General features: G+C 44.5%; 1 protein-coding gene across 2 annotated transcripts in view; it reads right to left on the minus strand.

Moving 5' to 3' along the window:
* PAPPA (pappalysin 1) overlaps positions 1–21,242 on the minus strand; it is a 181,638-nt gene that overhangs the window by 111,715 nt on the left and 48,681 nt on the right. For both annotated transcript variants that reach the window (XM_065695845.1, XM_065695844.1), the window contains exons 3-6: positions 15,909–16,054; positions 11,239–11,532; positions 7,071–7,263; positions 218–339 (exon numbers count right to left, since the gene is read on the minus strand). In XM_065695845.1, the coding sequence (XP_065551917.1) occupies positions 218–339; positions 7,071–7,263; positions 11,239–11,532; positions 15,909–16,054 (755 nt within the window). The remainder of the gene's footprint in view (positions 1–217; positions 340–7,070; positions 7,264–11,238; positions 11,533–15,908; positions 16,055–21,242) is intronic.

Raw genomic sequence — 21,242 nt, forward strand, 5'->3', positions numbered from 1 at the left:
GAATTCATTTAATTCATGGGCAGGGTCAGGACATGGGAGCCAAAACACAGGTATTTCAGCCAGCAGCATTACCTCAGGGCACAGCGCAGTCATCCGTCCTCTGGTTCTGCATAAACAGTCACTCTCCCCCAGATTTTCCCACTATCTTTGGGGGTCTCCTTTTGTTCTGTCCCATCTTCTCCTCCACCACATCTTTATCCCCAGCCCTGTGACTCACCTTCTGCTTCCCGAGGGCTCCAGTGTCCCGAGGGATCGCAGGGCATCGGAGAGGAGGCGCTGAAGGCATATTGCACCAGGACTCTTCCTTCTGCACAGAGTTCGCATGCTGATCCCACTTCTCTAGGAGGCCAGGAAAACAGGAAAACACACCAACTTAGTAACAGCTGAATGAGCTGCTTATTCGACTATATTAAAAGCAATAAAACTTAGAATTCAGTTCCACTTAACCGTCTTTTCTCAAAGCACTGACAAAAGTGTTTTCTGACGCTGACCTTCTGTAGGTTTGGGCTAACAGCCTGTGTAGATGGCATCTGTGAGCCCTCCATCCAACACAAAACAACAGCAACCTGTGAAAACATGCTCAACTAGATTTCTTTTTTCTCCCCTGCACTACAACTGGATCAAACCATGACAAAAGAAAATACATATTGCTTAGTGGTTAGAGCAGGGAAACTGGCCTCAGGAGAGATCAGATCTGTTTCTGCTCCCGCCATGGATTTATTGCTGGAACTTGTAGCATCTTCAGGTTTTTATCTTCCTTCTGAGGGTGCTGAGGCGCTGGCACAGGGTGCCCAGAGAAGCTGTGGCTGCCCCATCCCTGGCAGTGCTCAAGGCCAGGCTGGACACAGGGGCTTGGAGCAAGCTGCTCCAGTGGAAGGGGTCCCTGCCCGTGGCAGGGGCTGGAGCTGGAGGAGCTTTAAGGTCCCTTCCAACCCAAAGCAGTCTGGGATTCTGTGATTGTGAAGGCCGTGGGCTTACTGGTGAGGAGAGGGCAAAGTCACAGGCTCTAAGAACATCAGGTAGAAATGCTTTGTGAAGCACAGCTTTGTATGCAAGGACCTGCTTTTGGAGGTGCATCACAGCTCAGATCATTGCAAGCCTGGAAAAGGGGTGGGTTATGAACATACAGAAAAGAACATGTCCATAATCCTGGATTAGATACCTGGCAGCTTCGGCACCACTGCATGGATCCTTCTGAACTGGAGCACCTTATGGCTCCACATCATCAGATAGCATGACATGGCATTAAGAAAGGCACTTCGCTGCCCAACACCAGCCTTACTTCACCTACACAATACATCTAATACTAGCTACTGTCAATCAAGTGCTATCAGCAGGAGCGGTTGAACAGGAAAGCCCAGTTAAACACTGAGTCACAAATATTTTCGTTAATACATTCCCAAGATCAGGGTTTAAGCTGATGTAGACCGGAGTAACTCCAATATCTTCCATAACATTAAGCTGATTTCTATCAGCTGAGGATGCATCTCACACAGTTCAGCCCTACATTCCTCAGGGTCACAACATGTGGAACTGTGTACAACCTAGAAACTGTGGTTATTCATCCCAGTAAGTTGCTTATGATTCAGAATTCATTGTTCTGATTTAAGGAAACTGCCCACTCAAAACAAAAGGAATTAATAATCTTAATGCTTAAATGCACCTAGGAAAGGCCTGAAGTTTTAGGCAAACAATGTGAGTAACAGCCAGTGCAATCTTTAAGCTACCCAGGTAAGTATGGATTGAGTCAATTATTACAATTAACATCAATTATTATAATCAGCTACACGAATGTTACCCGTCCCCCATCGCGCGGGTTATTTCAGCACTGCTCTGCGAAGGGCACTGTGTTCCTCAGGCAGAAGCTATTTTGGATCCTCAGTGAGGACACCGGGACTGTAAATTTACTCTCACAGCCCTCCCAGACTGTTGGTGGTAGGGATGACACACGCTCAGCTGCTCCTCAGCTTAGCATCTCCTGTTTGTTGGCAGGGATCTATTTGAAAGTCGACTTTCTGTTGGCTTAATTAGGTGGAAGTGGGGATTGTCAGCGGGGGGGACTGGGAATGACATCGCTGGTAAAACTTGTATCCATTTCAACATGGCCCAGAGCCACCCCTACGAAGAGACAGTGAATGATTGAACTCGTAGACAGTACAGAAAGGGATGCACCTGCTGAAAACATCTGAAGAGTGAAATGTGGCAATGGGGTGGAATACAGAAGAGGGAGGCAGAGCTGCCCTCCTCTTCCTTGCATGATCTGTAACACTGGTGAAGAATAAATTTGGGCAGGTTGTGAATAACTTCCCTCTCTGTCTCACTTCACCCACCTGCACTATTGGTACGACACTGCCTCCTTACTTCATTTCTCAGCTGCCTAATTAACAGCGGTTGAAGGGTCTAACTCAGCTTGCCTAAATATTATATATAAATATGCATATAAAAAGCAAGAACCCAGAATAAAAGGTACAGGGAAATCAAAATGTACAATTCTTATTGTGCAGCTGCTTTTCAGACGCATCCACCAGCAGTCAGGATAGAAGTCCCTGCAATAATAATCTTTCAGTTCTCTGTTCCTGCATTAGCACTTGGGCCTGGATGAGGACAGGGCTTTGAAAGCCAAGTTTCCACAATTAGGACTGCTTTTTACTCAAATTAGCAGCTATACAATTTCATCACAGGCTGCCATGGTGGAAAAAACTGTAGGCTTATGGACAAACATTTCCTTTTACCAGCAAGGACTTGGAGGTAAGAGGAATCACAAGGAGCATCATGTGGGAAAGGCTATGAGCAAACTTTCTCTTTTTACTTTTCCAATCTGGGAGCCAAACGCAACCCTGATGTAACTCCACTGGCTGAAAGGAGTTACACAGGGGATGACTCTTGGGTTAAAGCTTTTGGTCTGCAGACTCTTGCACACAAATCCTACAAAGAGCCATGAATGTCAAAACTAATTATGGAATCACATTTACAGGCTTGTGAAAATCTAAGCCAGATCCTTACACCTTATGCAGCCCCTGACATCAAGACAAAATGAGCGTGAATTGGTTCAAAACACCATTAATTAGGAACGATAGCATATGTGACACCTTAGACACCGATGCACATGACTCCCCAAAGTGCAGGGTAATGGAAAATCTAGACTTTTCTGCTCTCTAATATGCCAAGTACTGGGGAAATTCCAGCTTATAAAGTTCAGAGCTCAGGAGGAATTCATTCCTACAGCATGATATTCCAGGGAAGCGGATTCCAAATCTAAAGATTACTACTGAAAACCAGACAATTCTCCACAGGGCCAGCACCAGTTCAACGTGCAAATCAAACCCAGCCAAAATCCGTCATTCCTTTCAAGGAAAAGTGTCTGTTTTCAGATCAAATCGTACCTGCTTACTTGAAATTCAGAATTGGTGCTCTCCCCTTCTCTAAGGCACTGAAACTTTCCAGCAAGGTTTAAACAAGTGAATATCAAGCCCAGCCATCTAGATCTAGGACGCCATACTGACCAAAATATTTGCTTGCTAAGAACAAGATAGCATCAGATTCATGGAAATTAATGCAGTCACCTCAATGAAAACTTGGAAAAGCAGATGCATTCAAAGTTTTCTGTCCAAGCAGAATTTGCTGCCGAGCCCTATTACAATAACTGTTTACATCCTGCCTATGCATATCAAACAGGAGGCACATGAATGGATGCTTAGCGACAGCAGATGAACGCATCTAATAGATGCAGCCAGGAAATGAAGAGAGTTTTCTTCTTCTCACTTGTTTTCACTTGTTTTGTTGGCTCTATTATTATTTGATTATCACACATTATTATATGTGCATGCGAGGGTTTTCATGGAGGAAGATGGAGAATGGTAAGTATTCCAATCCTCTGTGTAGTAGCTACAAGAGGAAATGCTGGTTCTTGATATATTTGAGTATTAGAGATGTTTAGAAGCCCAACCAGTTGCTGCAGTTCAGGGTCAAACACACGTTGGCAAATTTATGTGCAGGTAAATGACTCTAGTGTAATATAGAAGCCCTCAACTGAACACAGTGAACAGGTAAGGAGAGCCTGTCAGGGAGAAGAATCTACTCCTGTGCACAGCTCCTAGGGCTAGTCTTGCTAAGGTGTGGGGATAGCCAACCCCAAATTGACATGAACTAAGAGTTAGTATTGCTCTCTGTCCCCAGATCCACATAATTAATCATATAATTCCTAGAACTGGGGTCCCTAAGAGAAATAATACTACCTAATACTGCGGCACCAGTGACAAAGCTGCATCTAAACAGAGAAGCAGCACATGGCTTTTACTCCCATGCTTCATCTCCATTGAACTGCAGACCTGTCAGGACCTCAGTCACGGTTACAGCCAGCCCAGCACTACATTTTTAAACACAAGGCTGAATTTTCCCTTCCTGACTTTCATTAAGCAGAGGTCACTGCCTATGCACAGCTCTAGAGAATAAAAGGGACATAAAAGGAACTTGAGTTACTCTGAGTGCGCCTACAGTAGCATGGTAATTTGGATCAGGAGCAAGCTTTTGAAGTGAAACTCTTCATCTTCCCCACTTAGAGCACTTGGAGCAGTCCTGGAGCATGGAAGCTGGACCCAGTTTTGCCTGAAACCAGAGCTGAGACGTGCTCCAGGACCACACTTGATGAGCTCCAGGACCACACCTGGTGTGCTCCAACTCCTGATGCCATGGGCCAGGCTAGAGCTAGGCTAAAACCATCCCCCAGAACCCCAACAGTGTTGACGTCAGGTCTTCATTAACAACTGCTGTGCGCTACTTATATTGGGCCACAATACTTGCTAATGTAGCCAGAGCCATTCAGCCTTTTAAGGCCCTTTTACACTGTCAAAACAGCATGGAAAGGGCCTCTGTGCATTAGAAACCAGGCCCAAGGCACTCAGCAGTTGAGTATCAGTCTTCTGTTTTTTACATGAATAGTCCCATTGAAGTGAATGAGTTTATTCATTCAAGTGAGGCAAGTAAAATTTGGGCCATGGTGTGCACTTTGTGTAAAAATATCTGCAAAGATTTACAGTATTCCCACACACAGATAAGATTATACTTGGCCAATTTTACCTCCTACTTGTCTTGCACAGTGACCCAATTCTACAAATGGATACAGGCACATATCTCTAACTGAGCAGCGCTGGACACGGTGGGACTGGAAGTACAGAACATGAGCTCTTCTGTATTAGCCACTATAATACTACCATCATCCTTGTTTTGCTTAATATAACAGAAAATTGGATATGTTTTAGATAGAATCATTAAAATATTTTGGTGACATTTTTAAATGGTCACAGCATTTCTGCATCTGTTAGCACTGGAAATCTCAGTGTAACAAGGAACTGGACTCAAAGTATTTGAGGCTGTCTCTTTAAATCTGTTCAGTAATACTGAGCACACAGATTTGAAAACCCAAAGGACCTTTTTTTCTCTCGAACATCACTATTTATTTAACATATGATAACTCTGTTATGAAATTTTAGATTTTGCAGGCTATCCACTGGATGTTATTTAAGAAGCAACTAACTAGGGGTTATTAAGAACATATTGATTGAGTTATAAGAAATATGTAATAAAGACATATTCGGTTACATAACAATTAACTCTGCATCAATGTGTCTTAAGAGGCAGATGGTATTTATTTAACACACAATAAGCATCTTCTGAAATCTAAATTAAATTGGAGAAACTTAATTTACCTAAAAATGGTTATGGGCTAAACAATTCTGAATTAATTTTCAGAGCTTCACATAAGGCCTTTTTCACACATAGGGAATAAAGGGCTCCAGTTGCAAAACTGCAATTAAAGCAAACACTGCACAGAGCACAAGACCTCTCTTTATCAACTCCTAATACGATTTGATTGCCTTTCCCTGTGTGAACCTGCAGTAAAGGTGGAAAACCCCATCTGAGCAGAAAAGAACAGCTATCTGCCTGCTCAGGTAAAGCACAAGCTGGCCACTGAACTGGCCACTGTGTCCTAGGCGGTGGAAGGAGTTCCTAAGAAGTGGAAGGAGTTTCATTCCTGATGGAGGCAGTGGCTTTCAAGGTGCTCTCACAGAAGGGAGAAGCAGCACTGAGACAGCTCTTTGGGTGGTAATACGCTTGTAAATCCAGCCTCCTGTGATAATGAACTGCTACAGTGCTGAAGGACCCTCAGAGTTTGTTCTCTATAAAATAACAAAGCAAAAAGCAGTGGAGAAACTCAGACAGGGCAGGTGAGTTAATGGTAACACAAGGTCAGTCATTTAGGAAGTTCTCTCCTAGCATTCCCATGGCTCCTGTGGCTCATGCAAGCACTGCCTAAGAGTATTTAGATGAACTATCCAGTTGCTCAGGTCATCCTAGGGTAGAGTTGCTCAGCGTGGTGCAGCTCTTGTCCAGAGCCCTACATTCATTTAATTCTTCATTACTGGTAGCACATAGCTGCATGCCTATCAGACATGAACACACACACACATACTCTGACCTACATGCTCGACTTGGGCTGCAGGAAGATGACACCCACATGATACTCAAGGGTGTAGGTTTTTGTCTGTGCCTTGCTCAATTCCCATCTCAGACCTGCAGCTCAGGGAACGGGGCAGCATTGGTCCCCCTCCCCAGATGGCCACCTCCTTACCCTGTGAGACACCACTGCCTGTGAGCTCTCTGTTGTCACAGGAGTAGAAGCAAGATTCACTTTGTCTTTGGAAAGGAAACCTGCAAGGCAGGGGGGGTTGGAGACATGCAGGCAGAGCTGAAGCCCACAGGTATTTGTGAGCAGCAATAACAGCAGGAATCACAGGGCCTGAATCCTTGATTGAAAATTCCTCCCACAACATAAGGAGGAAGAAAAGATTTGCCCTTTACATGGAAAATCAATGGCCCTCAACCGAATGCTACAGGCTGAGAAAGGAAGAGCAGAAAACAGATCAATAACCTCCTCGGTATGAACCAATTTAGGATGAAGCCTTAATCCAGACTGAGCACAGCACACGATAAAGCCGCTCTCCTGGACAGGGGTCCTGGGTTGTTTCCCTCCTTCTCCCCTTCCCATTCAGTACGGAGCAGCGCGTGATCACCTTTCAAAGAAGTGGCCATCAATGGGTGGGAACCACTCCAGGGTGACAGAGGTGGAGCTCCGAGCCACAATCTGTGGGGCAATCGCAATAGGAGCTGGTTTCTTCGCGGGCTGCCAGCTCTGATAGACGAGGTCCAAGTAGCAATGCATCCTGGCCACTTGGTTGGGCGTGAAGGAGTTGGTGCAGTCATCATCTGAAATGAAAACAGAAGCCACATCACCCACACGGGAGATAAGGGGAGAGAATTACAACCTGGTGAATGGCAGCTTCTTGCAAGGGCTGGGATGGGTTCTCCCAGAACTCAGGAGTTAATGGCCTGTGAACAAATTAGTGCAGACATCACTTGTGGAGGCAGGTGAAAGGAAACAAGAGTTAAAAAGGAGAACATAAACCAATACACGTGCCCTCCCTCAGGTCCGGGGTATGTAGGAAGCACCTAGAGATCATCCCTAGATGAGACAGAGACATGGAGGTGAAGAGACAGAAAAAGCCTCAGTGCAGCACCTTCTGGTCAGAACTGGGGATACCAGTGGACCTCTGGGCTTAAAAGTTTCACATCTAAAATACCTCAGAGAGAGGATAAAAGGGTGAAGGATGGGTGGTGTTAGGATAAAGCACTGACTGAGACTCATGCAAATGAGTGCAATAGACTTTAACACCTTTCTTAGATTAAAAGAACACAGAATTTTAAAATACATCACTTTAATAAAGTTCCTCAATTTTTTAATGAACAAATAAAAATGTTCTGAGAGATCAATTTCATAAAAATCATGATTAAATACGTAAATTTTGAGGTAGGAAAATAACGTTATTTCTATGCAACATCTCCCCCATTACCATTATGATTCAAGCCCTTTCTGAACTTTCCATAACCCATGTTTTTGATATTTCCAATTTCTTTCTCATTCAAAATGAAGAAATGATTTTGCTGGATAATTTCCCACAAATTCCCGTTTCTCATTTCAACTGCTTTTCCCCAAACATGATTTGGCAACAAGAGCACATCTAGTGCCCTCTGCACACCGCACAGCTTCACAACTACAATGCCCCGGAGAAGGAGCAAATTACTATTTCTCTATTGTGCAGATCACAGAAGGAATAAATAGGTTGTGCAAAGTCACCCAGAGACGCTGTGCTGAAGAGCTTGATGCTTGCACTTGAACCATTTCTCTGGTTCTCTTCCCATCTGATGAAAAGCTCTTGAAAACACGGAGTGTTTCTTCCCATGTGCCTGCAGAGTTCCTAGCCCTGCAACGCTCAGTCCCAGATGGGACCTCTGCACGCTGCTGTGACACAAACAACAATGACAGTTTGGCACAGGTCAAGGAATACACTTTTCTGGGAGGATGCAGGTCACTGGAGGCTGCTCTGTGTTGTTTGCCTGAGTGTAAGTTGGCAGCTCAATATTGTAATAGCGTTACTAGATGCTCTGATTTCTTCAAGTCCGTGCCCTGTGCAACTCAAGAGGCACAAAACCCCATGAATTTGTTCTAAAGAGAAGTGTGAATTTGCTGGCTAATTTAAAACCTTGCCACATCTTCCCAGAGATGCAAGCAAAAGGAGACAGCTTCGGCTGGGATCCGGCTCAAACTACAGCCTCAGATGCAGCCCTACCACGGGAAGGACATGTCTGTTCACATGTTCTCCTGCATCCCTCCTAATTCCACTGAGCAGCGAACCTCCTCTCATCAAACATACCCAGTAAATAGACAGCCACCACCAGCTTGAAAATATCTACATATCTGTGGGTATGCAAAAGGCTGCTTTAATCTGACATCCCTGGATTTCCTCAATAATTACCGATGGTCTATCCCTGAGCATGCTGTAAAAGCCATAAATATTCTTCACGGAAGCACAGAAGGAGACAAAAGCCCTTAACAGCCATCATAAAGGAACAATAAAGTATATATAGGACAAAGCAGTGAGACAATGGCATGGGAGAAAGATGACCTGCATTCCCAATCTGCTTCCCCATCAGCAAAGGCTGTGTCTTGGGGGAGGGAAGGGAGGAGAGGCGAGGGAGGAAGGTATTTCAATGAATCCCTCCATGACAAGAAAGGTTCAAGATCCTCAGATAAAGTAATAATTAGAGAAATTCAGGAGTCTTTGCTGGGGTGATTGTTCCAACAGAATTCAGAGGCAGAATTCCTGCTGACCTCATGAAGGACCATCTAAAAGACTTATCTTTTTATTTGGAACACCACGACTATTTGGACTTGTAAAAATAATTTACAAGCGCAGTTTCTTACATTCTCAATCTTCTGGACGTCATAACTTGTTATTTAGAAGAAAGAAAAGTTACCCCTTAAGTTAGTGCTTTGCTACACAGCTGGGGATAACTGGACAGATGCACATCAGACAAACACAATATGACCAAGCTGCATACAAGCAGCAAAACGGAAAGGCAAGGCGATGCTTAGGGCTGCATGACCTCAACTAAATGTTTCAAAGGTATTTCTATAGAAATTTGATATCCTGATATAGTTTTATTCCACTGGCAACAACAGAAAACAACCCAAGTCATGCATGAGCTCTAGAGATACCTATCACGTCGCTTCACTTAATTTTTCAAGACAAAAAAAAAGCCGGTTTCTGCTCAGAACACCAGCACACATGTAGCTCCCAAGAGCAGATCCGTATCTCTGCGGTCTGTCTCTGTCTGAGCTCTCGAGAGAATTGGGAAGGCAAGATCTCTTTGGAAGAAGAGACCTCAGTGTTTTGCAACAAACACGCTCCACCCCTCAGCACACACCCCTGCAGATCTGGTGGATGGGGATTGTCATCTCAAGAGCTCTTTGTGCCATGTTACAGGAGGCTGCATCAAGCTCTAAGGCTCTGCCCCACAAAAAAGTGCACAGCATGCTGGGGAGCTGTCTCAGGGCGCGGATGCTTGTCCCTGAAAACACGCTCTAAACAAATAGGAAAATAAAGATAAAAGTAAGCACTGCTTTTAGCTAGGGCCATGGAGAGAATAAAAGCATTGCTGTTATAAATCATTTCAATCTGTGCCCCAGATGACATTAAACACTTCGCTTCTCTACACTTTCATTACAGAATAAGCACTCCTATGACCTTTTGAGTGGGCAATCTGTGTTTTTGCCTGGTGTATAAAGGTGCCCTTCAGTGGCTATAAGGATACTGGTCACCTTTAAAATGCTGTCAGCTCAGTGCCACAGACCTTCAGCATGGCTTGACCCCGTGACCCAAAATAAGGGGAAATACAAGCCAAGGTATCCCTGTTTTTTTTTCTGGGAAATAACAGAGGATCATTCAACTCCCCTTGAACTTGCAGGGGTGCAGTAAGGCCCCCAGCCCACCCTTGTCCAATGTGAAGCATCACAGGAGCTCATGGACTCTGTGTCATGCTCTGTTGGTAGGAGTGCCACAAACCAGCACCCCTGAAAAACACAGCTGTGCCTATGGAAGTTATAACCTCGAAATCAGGCTTTTGCTTGAGCAGCTTATTCCTCTTGGAGGGATGGCTCTACCCAGTTGAAATGGAGCCTTTGTAGCTGCCCTCCCGACACAAACCAGCACAGCGTATTGGTGGTCTTTGACCAGAAGAGCATTCCTGACCAGGTACTATACCAGTATATCCCACTTTAATGACGAAACTTACACGAGCAATTCTAGCTGAACCACAGTGACTCCAAATCAAACAATAAACATGGTGTTTGAGCAGACACCTGGAGGCATGAGCAGTGTCTCATTGGACGTCTATCACAGATTTATCCTACAGCCTTGATGGCATTGATGTTCATCTGACACTCAGTATCACCTTGGGAGAGGGTAAATCTCTGAATTTAGGGTTTCCAAAGAAGACCTCATAGATGAGGCATCGAGATCCCAGGGAAATAAGTGTCAAATTTGCTGTAGAGCCTGTAGAAGCTGTTTTCTTAATGCTTATCTCATTTCTCCCCTCCCCAAAACCTCCTGCCTGGGCTTCACATGAAGCAGTGTAAAGCTGGGGAAAGTGGGGAAAGAAAATAGGAGAAATGGAAGAGATCCGTGAGGCCATCAAATCTGATCTTTCATCGAGCCTGCTCCTAGACTGAAGGACACAGGAGTCAGCATAGAGCCCCACATGAAATGGACTGCAGAAATCAGAGGTAATACTTGTATTCTTTGTTCATGCCCAACCACCAGCAAACGGAGGAAACCCAAGTACCTGCGTAGCTCATGAAGTTACTGAAGGGAGTGTTTAGGAAGCTGTGAAAACCACACGTGTCATTGCCAGGGCCAGGATCCCCACACTGCTTGTGCTTGGGAGCAGGGTTGGTGTCACTGCAGAGGTCCCCAGTCTCAAAGGAAGGCTCTGTTTCCATGCACGGATCGCTGCAGGAGAGGATTTCTGAGATTCCTCGGAAGACGTGATAGAGCCCCAGGCTGTGCCCAATTTCATGGATCATTGTGTGTGTGTGGCCAGGGATTCCATAGAAGGAAGGATTCAGCACAATGCCACCTGTAAAGGGAAAAGAGAGCAGCTTCTACATTTGCCTTGTCTTACACAGAACAGCAAAGGAAGCCGACCCCAGGGGCAGATCCACTGGCAGTTCATCGGACCCTCTATGGCATAGGCTGCTTTTTGCACAAACAGACACATCACCTGCTCAGAGAAACTGCACAGCAAGGTTTAATCTCACCCTTAGACTGGGGTTCTAAGGAGAAAGAGTGATGGGACAAACCCAACATCCTAAACCAAAACCACAGTGGCAATTAGTCTTTCAACTGAATATGCTTAGTTTGGTTTGTGTTAACTTAAAGAGAAATCCTACATGCAATTACTATGCAATTGCAAATAGTTTAATGTGCTTAAAGAGAATGATTCTGCCCAGATAAGTGTAAGCAATGTATTGATACCAACAGTCAAACAAAGCATACCTGAAGCACTCTCTGCATATTATTCCACAGGGTAAAGGTATAATAGAAGCCTGTTAACTTCTGAAACACCGTAAAAAATGCAGTACCAATGTTTGCAAACTAAGAGCTGGACAAAGAAAACAGAATACACCCAAGGCTGGAACAGTTTTTGCAGGGTGTGCTCTGATCAGATAGACAGCTTTGAAGTAACTGTCACAAACACACTCTGCTCATATACCCAGACAAGGCTGGTTTGATCTGAACTGCACAGTCCACTAATGAATATGCATCAGTCTAATGTGTCAAAAACCATGGAATCCTGGAATGTGCTAATTCTAAAAGAACTCCGTGGTTGTTAAATGTGCGCAAAGAAAATCAAGGGTGCTTGTTTTTGTTGTATGAGTTATGGGATATGTAGATAAGCAAATGGTAAATTAGCGAGGCTTGACAGTACATTGAATTAATCATAATAATATTCTTAGCTCAGTTAGATGTACCTTTGGATTTATGACATGCTTCAGATTTTCTTTATTTAGCTTGTTGAGCTCACCTTTTCCAAGCCCTTTATTTAAAACTGTTTGTGTATACTGCCTTCCATGAGAACAGGACACTGCTCTGTAAAAGTGGGAGAATAAATCTTGGATATGATACACTACTAATTTAGTGACAATGAGGAGAGAAAAGGTTCTGGCAGGAGGAGCTCTATCAGTGACTGCAGTGCAGGGAAGATGAGATCACCGGGTCCTGACTCTTCCTTCTCATCTGCCTGGACACTTGGTTGCAATAATCATGGAATTAGAGGAAAATAAGACTGAGAAGATCTTAATAAGTCACCTAAACTCCACTCTCAAACAACACAGGACCAGTTAGGTCTATACCATCCCTCACAGATACTGCCCTAACATCTCTTTACAACCCCTGACGACGTGACCACCAATCCATTTCAGCACTCAGCATCCTTACGGCTGAAAGGATTTAACTCACATCTAATCTGAATTGATTTGTCGGCAATTTAAGTTCATGACTTCAAGTCCTGCCTCACACAGGTACAAAGAACAAAAGATTCTCCTCCCCTTTCATCAGATTTTATGAGATTGTCATCATCCCCACTTCAGACTCTTCCTTCAGTCTAAATAACTAATCCACTCAACCTTTCCGTGTGGCTCAATCCTTTCTTTAGTCCTCCCTGACCGTGGTTCTCCACTGGTTTTCCCAGTTGTCTCACATTTTCCTCCAAGTGTCCAAACACAATACAGCTGAAATCTTATCAGTGCTGAAGACAGAGGCAGGACCCCTTCCAATGCCCTGCAGGGACCTATGCATAAATAGGAACATAGGAAAGACTGTGTACGGGCACGTGTGACTACATGGACACAGTGCAAACGAGTCATGTGGACATGTATGAATACATATATAGTCTTTAAAAAATGAACTGAAAGTTTAAATACAGATTAAAAAGAGTGAATAAAATCAATCACACTGTAACAACTATGCCACATGTAGCATCTGCACATCCTTTCCACAGCACTGAAATGTTTCTTTTAGTCCATCCAAATTTTATACAGTCTACCAGTACGGAACCACTGCAATCCCCCTTTATAACAATCCATGCTCTGATTCCTCCAGTGCTTGGTCTCTACTCAGATATTTCAACCCAGAGAGTATATTTTGTGAGGGTCTCTTTCCCAATGATAATTCCAGAGTTTGTTTTCCAATAGCAGGAGTATTGGTGGAATTCCTCAGCAGGATGTGCCTCTGAAAGCACAGGCTGGGTAAATGGTTCTGGCTCTGGACAGCCCCGAGGCAGCTGGAGACAGAGATTTGCTTTTTGCCTTTGTTGGAAAGTTATATTTTTCACAGCTGTCAAGAATCTAAATCAAGTGCAGTTTTACAGAAAAGATAAACTCCCTCACCCAGCCAATCTCTATCCCAGCCTTTAGATCTGCACCACAGGACATATTTCATATTTTTTTATTAAGGACATATTGGATTTATAGAAGAGAGTAAAAAAAGATTCAAGCTGAATTCTTACAGAGCAAGCACAGGTCTGGGAGGGCCATTTGGACAGGAAATTATGACCATTATTTATTTATTCTACTTTTTCCCCACTTCAAATCAACTTTAAACTGTTGGTAAATGTCTTTTTCTCCCATGAAATCTTGTCTTGGTCAACGGATTCTGGCAACACACTGTAGGAGCTGAATTGAAACTGCTTTGCTCAGGCATGATGGTGACAATTAGTTTAATGAAGTGACAGAAGAACTCATCGGGGCTTTGGGCAGGCCCCAGCCCTCTTGCAGAAGGTTCTTCTTGGCGCTCTGGAGCTCTCTCCTTGTTCTCTTCTCCCTCCCATGGCAACACCAAGGGAAACTGTGAAACTACTCATTATGGCAGGATCAGCTACACTGCAGCCTTAGCTCAGTCCAGCAGTGGCATTAGGGCTAACGTTTCCCACCAGCAAACCCATCCTCGTTGCACAATCAGAAGCAAACAGTTACTATGGGGCTAGTACAGGAGAAGGGAGTTGTGGTACTACAAAGTGATAGAAATCACGTCAGTGTGGGTTCCATTTGAGGCTGGGGTTAATATCTATCTCTGGTTTTGCCAGATGTTGCTGTGGTGAATGCTCACTGGCAGGCATTTATTCACAGCATCTTCTATTCTTGGTGCTCCAAGCAAGCAGCCCATGGAGACGGGGCTGGAAGCAAGTCGGAGTGGAAGTGGCTTCACTTCCAGCCTAGCTCAGCAGAAGACTGGGTGCGTGTCAGTGCCAGTCCTTGGGAAGTTTGCTCACACTTCTGCAGAGCAGCTGCAAAGCTGGATGTCACAATGAAGCATTCACTAACTGAGGTAGGGCAACTGCTTGATCCAACCATGGAGCTTCTCTCAGCTATGGTGGCTATAAAGAGATGTTAACATCTAGTATTTGGGGTAATACATTTTTGAGCACGGAAAAGCCTCCCTGACTGATGGCTCGAGTTGTAGCTCAGCTCTCACAATATGCTTTAGAATAATAAACATCATATTTTACTCTCTTCATCTAGCTTTACATTTGCCACAACTTTTCTGTTTTGCTCAAGATGGGGCCGGGTAATATAAAAACTGTCTCAAACAGCCTTTCATAAAGCCTGAACTTGGCAGAAACTGGACTTCACTTCCAGCTTAGGAAGGTCTGGACAAGCTAGAAAAATTGCTAGGAAATCTGTGACAATCCCTGCTCTTATAAGATGACCAGATGAGGTTTGCAGCCCGAGGGAGGTTTGTGCAGTTCAGAGAAGTACCTACACACTCAGTAGGTGCCTTCTGAACCAGGCTCATCTGGCACTTTGCAAGGAACACAGGTCCAGTGGCACTGCGGGTGTCAGGGCAATGAGTCATTTGGGAGGTTGTACAGCTTTGTCTGGATCCCTGGGTTCCAGCAGCCGTACTCAGCAACCTTGTTATGAAACATGCAAGGCAGTCCACAGGGTTGTGAACTCCTTCTAGTTCCACTCAAATGAACATTAGAAATACAATCTCTCAGCAGTTTGCTCTTTTGCACATTGGTAGAGAAAAACAGCCACAAATCTTAGCTGCGAGGGAAATTAATTGAACACTTACTAAGGAATGAACTAAGGATCTGAACATAATAGGCTGAGGTTAAAAATTCACTTCTGTCTAGCATCCCCACACCTATCTCCCCAAATCTTCTTTGCAAAGTGCTCCCATGGAGTGAATGCCCTGTAAAGTAGCTTCACTTAAAAGGTGAAATACTTTCAGCTTGACATCATCTACAAATACCATAATATGCTTTGGGTTTATAACCTAATATTTTCCTGGTTGTGAGCCAGTATCTGGGAATCGTGAAATACTTTTTTTCCCCTGACTATATATTAGAGGAATGATAAGAAATCAGAACAGAGCTTAAAGCATATTTGTCTTTCCTTCTTAGTGCCTCAAAAGAATGCTTTACAAAGAAGAAACATCTTTATTGCTCACCTAGATGCATCAAGGCTTCCTTGTCCCAGGGCCAAGTTGCCACTCCAGCCAGCTCTTCCTCGGAGGAATTGGCAAAGAAGATGTTGAGGTGTGTGGATCCATCCAGTTTGAGGATGTTCTTCAGTTCATTGACATCCAAGTATGCTCTGTAGGAAAAGAAAAGCATTTTGTTTTCTAAAGGTGACATGAAAAGCCACAAAGCATAGAAGAAGTGCTGCAATCCAGGCAAAGATCTTATAATATCCTGCGTGACAGTCACCTGAAATATTTTAATAACCCACTCCCTAACTTTGATTACTTTGCATTCATACAGGGAATCTTACATAAGGATATCAGGCCATTGATTAACTGAGGCCACAAAATCCAAGCTAAGTCCATACAGCTGTACACATTCCGAAGATAAGTATAGGAATCTACTTATTATGAATGTAATTAACCACGTATTACAGTCGGTAAATCTCTTATATCAGCAGTTACCTTGCACATTCCCTCTAGGCTGTTTATTATTGTTACCTCTAATTTTCCTTCACAACAAGTTTCACATCTTCAGGCTGGTGCAACAACACACACCAGCTCACAAAGTGCCTCCTTTAGCACCAGCACCAGTCACTTGTGGGAAGATGCAGATGGTCTAGCCTTGACACTGGATGGTTGGGAATTACTACTTCCAGCAAGCCAAGTTGTGCCAAAAGGTCTCCTTGGGAGACATCTCTGCAGGAGTGGTACCATACTGTGACATCAATTCCTAAGGCTCCTTAGGTGTTCCCCTCCCTGGTGAGCTGTGTTTCTTCTTAGCTTTTGGTATGTCTGGAGGTTACAGAGCAATCTGCTTGCAGATAAGCCCTTAAGCCTAACGGCCATTGAAAGCACTCTTTGCACTCCTTTAAAGGACAAGACTTTGTCAATACTGGAATAGAGGAGCTACTCACAGGACATGTACCATGGTACCACACTGATTCCACTGGAACTGTGATGCACACAGAGTAAAGCTGGAGAAAGTGAAGCATAAAAGCAACCCATTGGTTCTCTGTTTCTAGCTCACAGTCTTGATATGAAGCGTGCTAACACAAGATCTCAAACCCAGGTAAGCTGCAGTCTTCACTTGACAGGTGGAAACAACATAGAGAGAGATCAAACTGAGTCACACATGGCTGTCTAGCTTGTAAGGAAAGGACACTATGATGGTCTAGAGCAGGTTGATTCCTGCTTCCCAAAGTCCCCCTCTCCATCTGTGTATGGGTGTGCATGGGGCTCACATAGCTCTCACAAACCAAACACTCACATTCAGTGAATAGGGTTCCTCACATACTTTGCAAGGCTTTCGTTCCCAGAAGGGTGAAGAAAAAATAGGGGACTTGGATCAGCACCAAGATCTTTCTGTCCTTCCCTGGAGGACTCCCCAATGGAAAACACATTCATATTTCCACAATAGCTTCCCCTGCCACTTGCTGAAGTAATTGACTCCAAAATAGCACACGGCTGGGTGTCCCCAGGCCCTCGCTGACTCATGGAGGAAGATGTGCTCTTTGGGGACACCAGTGGAAGGGTATGTTTCCATTCCATACAGTGTTTATCTTCCGATCAGATGTGGATGACATCCTGAAGGACAGGTCAGCACTGTGACCCTTTACACATTTCTCATCTCTCCACGGTTCCCAACGCATCTATGGAAAACACACACGTCTTCCCCTTAGCTCCTCAAGCCTGTTCTGCATGTATCTGCAGAACCTTCTGAGGCTGTGCGTAATCTGTGTCCATGATCTTCTTTGTGCCTTTGAAAACATCTCTTCTAAACACGGGCTCACACTTATACATGTCCACGAGCAACAGTTTGAATTTACATGAGAACTAATGTACATTTCCAGATGAAAGCATGGGACAATACGTGATGGAGGATGCGTGCATGGGAAGGGGAGGATGTGTATGTGTACATGTATGGTAGCATCAGTAGAAGACAGTGAGCAAAAGCATAAGAGACAATGTCTGAGTGGTGTGATGCTTTGTGCAAGAGAGAAAAGGACAGAAACAGAAGCACCGTGTACCTCCAAGTAGAAAAATGTTTGTGTGTTTTGTATCACAGTGGGAAAGAAAGGCCTGTATTGAGACCGTGGTTGTTGACTCTGGATGCAGACACTCCGTGGCCTATGCAAATCCCTGTAGGAGTAACTATAATCAGACTCCCCTCCTGAGATTACCATTTTTATCCCCACTCTTCTCTTATGGTTTCAAATAATCTAAACTAACATTTCTTTATTCTCAGCTGTCTCTTTGCTTATTGTTTACACAATCCAATCCCCATTTATAGCCTCGGTGCATGGCCACAAGCGCTCCCTCACTTGCACACAGGCTCTGTGCTTCAACATCTAGGTATATGGATTATTACTGCAGACAACATCCAGAGCAGGCAGAATTTAACTAATTGTTAAACGATGTCAGTGCATCACTGAGACTGAACTCCTCTTATGTAAATCCACCAACTCAACTGGACTTGGTTTTATGGCATTTCTCTGACCACCATTTCTCTGCCAGCCAATACAAGTCTCCAAATGAACAGAATATATTCAGAAGGTGTAAGAACAGAACATCCAGAGGATTATTAGCAAAGGGTCTGCACAGGACTAGGTGTAAGCAGATCGTGCTTGGGAGGAAGAAAGCGCACTAAAAGCAGTCAGCAACCCCCAACACATAAACATGCTCCAGCACTTAGCTCAGGCAAATCCCTTGTAAGCGTGTGGACATGTGCCTACATGTGCGTGCATGAGCTGAGGTGTGAGTGTGTAAGCAAGGTTTTGGATTGTGCACACATGCGAGACAGCCAAGAGTATGCATGCAAAGGAACCAGCGTGTGTGTGTGTGTAAGAGATAAAAACACGCACTGGAATTCCATCCTCTCCTTCCTCCCCATGTTTCTAATAACCTCCCATCCCTATCCATCATCACCACATTCCTACACTCAAGGAGGCATAAATTAACTACTTTTGCAGTTCATGTCCAACTACGTAGCCGCAGGCAGCAGACCCAACAGTTACCAGGTCAAAATAGCTTTCAGTTATTGTGTTGGATGAAGCTGCCTCCCCCCTGCTGCCGCGGCTGCTTTGTTATCAGCCCAGACTATCTGACCCAATGCAATCTGCGAGCGCTGCTTACACTTCTCAAGGTTATGTGGGTCCCCTGATAGAGGACATAATGTCTGTCACATGGGCTCATGCCAAAGAGAGCCAAAGAGCCCAGCCTTTCCAGCACTGCCAAACTCGCATTTCAAAGACATGAGTGCAGTCTTGGAAAGGGATCAAAGCCTTCCCAACTGTCATTAGAATATTTCCTTTATGCATCTCTCTGTGAGTGCCAGCAACATATTTCATAAAATTCATTGGCTCGAGATGGTACCTCCAATATAAACCTGAATGGGGGAAACTGTCAGGGCAAGCCTATGTGGAAAACAAAACAGAACCCAAAGCACAACAAAACACGTGTAATTCCTGTAATGGAAAAAACATACGATGCTGTGAGCGTGCCTCGCTCAAGAAAGCCTAATGAGCCTATTAGTGCATCATAAAAGGTCTCGTTTGCTGGAATCTGGTTTAGACATAGAAATTCTATGGGCTGTTTAAGGCCATTTGGGACACCAAATCGTATCAGGCAATGTGCACATTCCCACCCAGATCTTTTCATTGACTTTTTTGTCCAATGCACAGCTTCACTTTGCTTTTCTCCCTCCACTGCAGTGTAAATGGCCCCCTGGAACTCTACAGCAGCTCGCCCTCATCCAGTAAGCCCCAGACCTCAATCAGTAATATGCATCCCGTACAATGCTCCAGTTTCAGTCTAATGGAGCCTTCAGCTCATCCAGCAGTGTCTCGCCACACAGCCTGCCCCATCAGTCACAGGAGCCATTAGCCCCATGCCTGTCTCATCTGTCAAGCCCATTTCCTGCCCATTTGGGCTGTGGCTTTGCTGGAGCAGAACTCATTCCCAGGCAGGGAGGTGAAGCCCACAGGCTTTAGCCCCATGGTTCCATGAAGCTCCCTTCTGCTGGATCCTCAGCTCCAAAGCCAAGCCCAGCTATGAATCTCTGCCACTTCAATGCAAACACATTCAACAATGGCTTTTAGACTCAGTGGGTATCAAGTCTAATCATATTAAATCTTTCCTTGGTGGCTAGAGTCGAGCAGTTTTGTAACCGGGTTGGAAACTTTTCCTCCCCATTTTCTTCCAGGTCAGAGAGTGGCTTTCCCGTGTTTCCCCAGTGTGCCTGGGGAGTAGCCTCTTGCACTTGTGGTTGTTTTTGCAAGGAACAGAGCTTTCCAGCCCTTATTGTTAGGAAATGTTTTCTACTGTTTGCTCCCAGTTATTCCCTACTTGACTTTGTTTTGGGTTTGGTTTTTTTTTTTCCTTCAAAGACAAGTGTCGCTTTACAGCAAGAAAACAAACAGGGTACTTAAGGGATTGTTTGCAAGACCCCACCCAAGCACAGAGTAGGAACTTTGCTATCTGCTCACTATGGAGTACGGTCTCCAACTGCCTGATGAGTTTGTTAGGAATAAAAGGCACTGCATTTCACAATTTGGAACCAAAACACCCAAACCAACACAAAGCAAAGCCCCACAGCATCTTCTGAATTGGGAAGTCAGCCTCAAAATGTCTCCATTTATGTCTTGACATACAATATCCTACCCTTTAGGTAGTGAGTTCAGCATACAGTAGGACAGTTAATCTGCTGGAATTAGGGACCAGTATATTGCTCTCCTTCCCGAGACTCCTTGTTTCTGCTTTCATTTGGTGCTCTCCAAAGAGATATCAGCCCAGTTTAAACCATAGAATACAGTTTAGCAGACAAAGAAGAGGCTTTTCTGGACATCCCTGCAATGCCTGCCAACAGCCTGTGGCAGATCCAGGTGTGGCTGATGTGTCCCAGTGGTGCTCCCTTCATCCCTCCAGTTCCAACCCTGGTCCCAGGACTGACGCTAACATGTTAGAGCAGTAAAGACCACAGCAGTCAGGATGTGAACAGGCACTCACCAGCAGCCCTGTTTGTTCAAGCAACATGGGGGGCCCAAGGTTTTAGGGTGCAAAGTCCACCTAGAGATTTTCCGTATTTGCAGTGAACAGCAAGAATGGCTTTGAGATACATGATGCTCTTCCTGAAGGTAACGGTAGGAGCCATGACTCTAACAGCACTGAAAGTTGACCTTGAAATGAGGCTATTTGGCAGACATGCACAATTGTAACTTAGCTTTTCCCCCTGTGATTTCTCAGTCTCGGGTGGTTTGACATGGAACTCTCTTTGGAGATGCAGTGTTGATACCAGTGTATAAGCTGCCTTTTGTCTCCTGT

Source organism: Lathamus discolor, chromosome 15 (genome assembly GCF_037157495.1).
Source record: "Lathamus discolor isolate bLatDis1 chromosome 15, bLatDis1.hap1, whole genome shotgun sequence".
In the NCBI taxonomy this organism is placed as follows: Eukaryota; Metazoa; Chordata; class Aves; order Psittaciformes; family Psittacidae; genus Lathamus; species Lathamus discolor.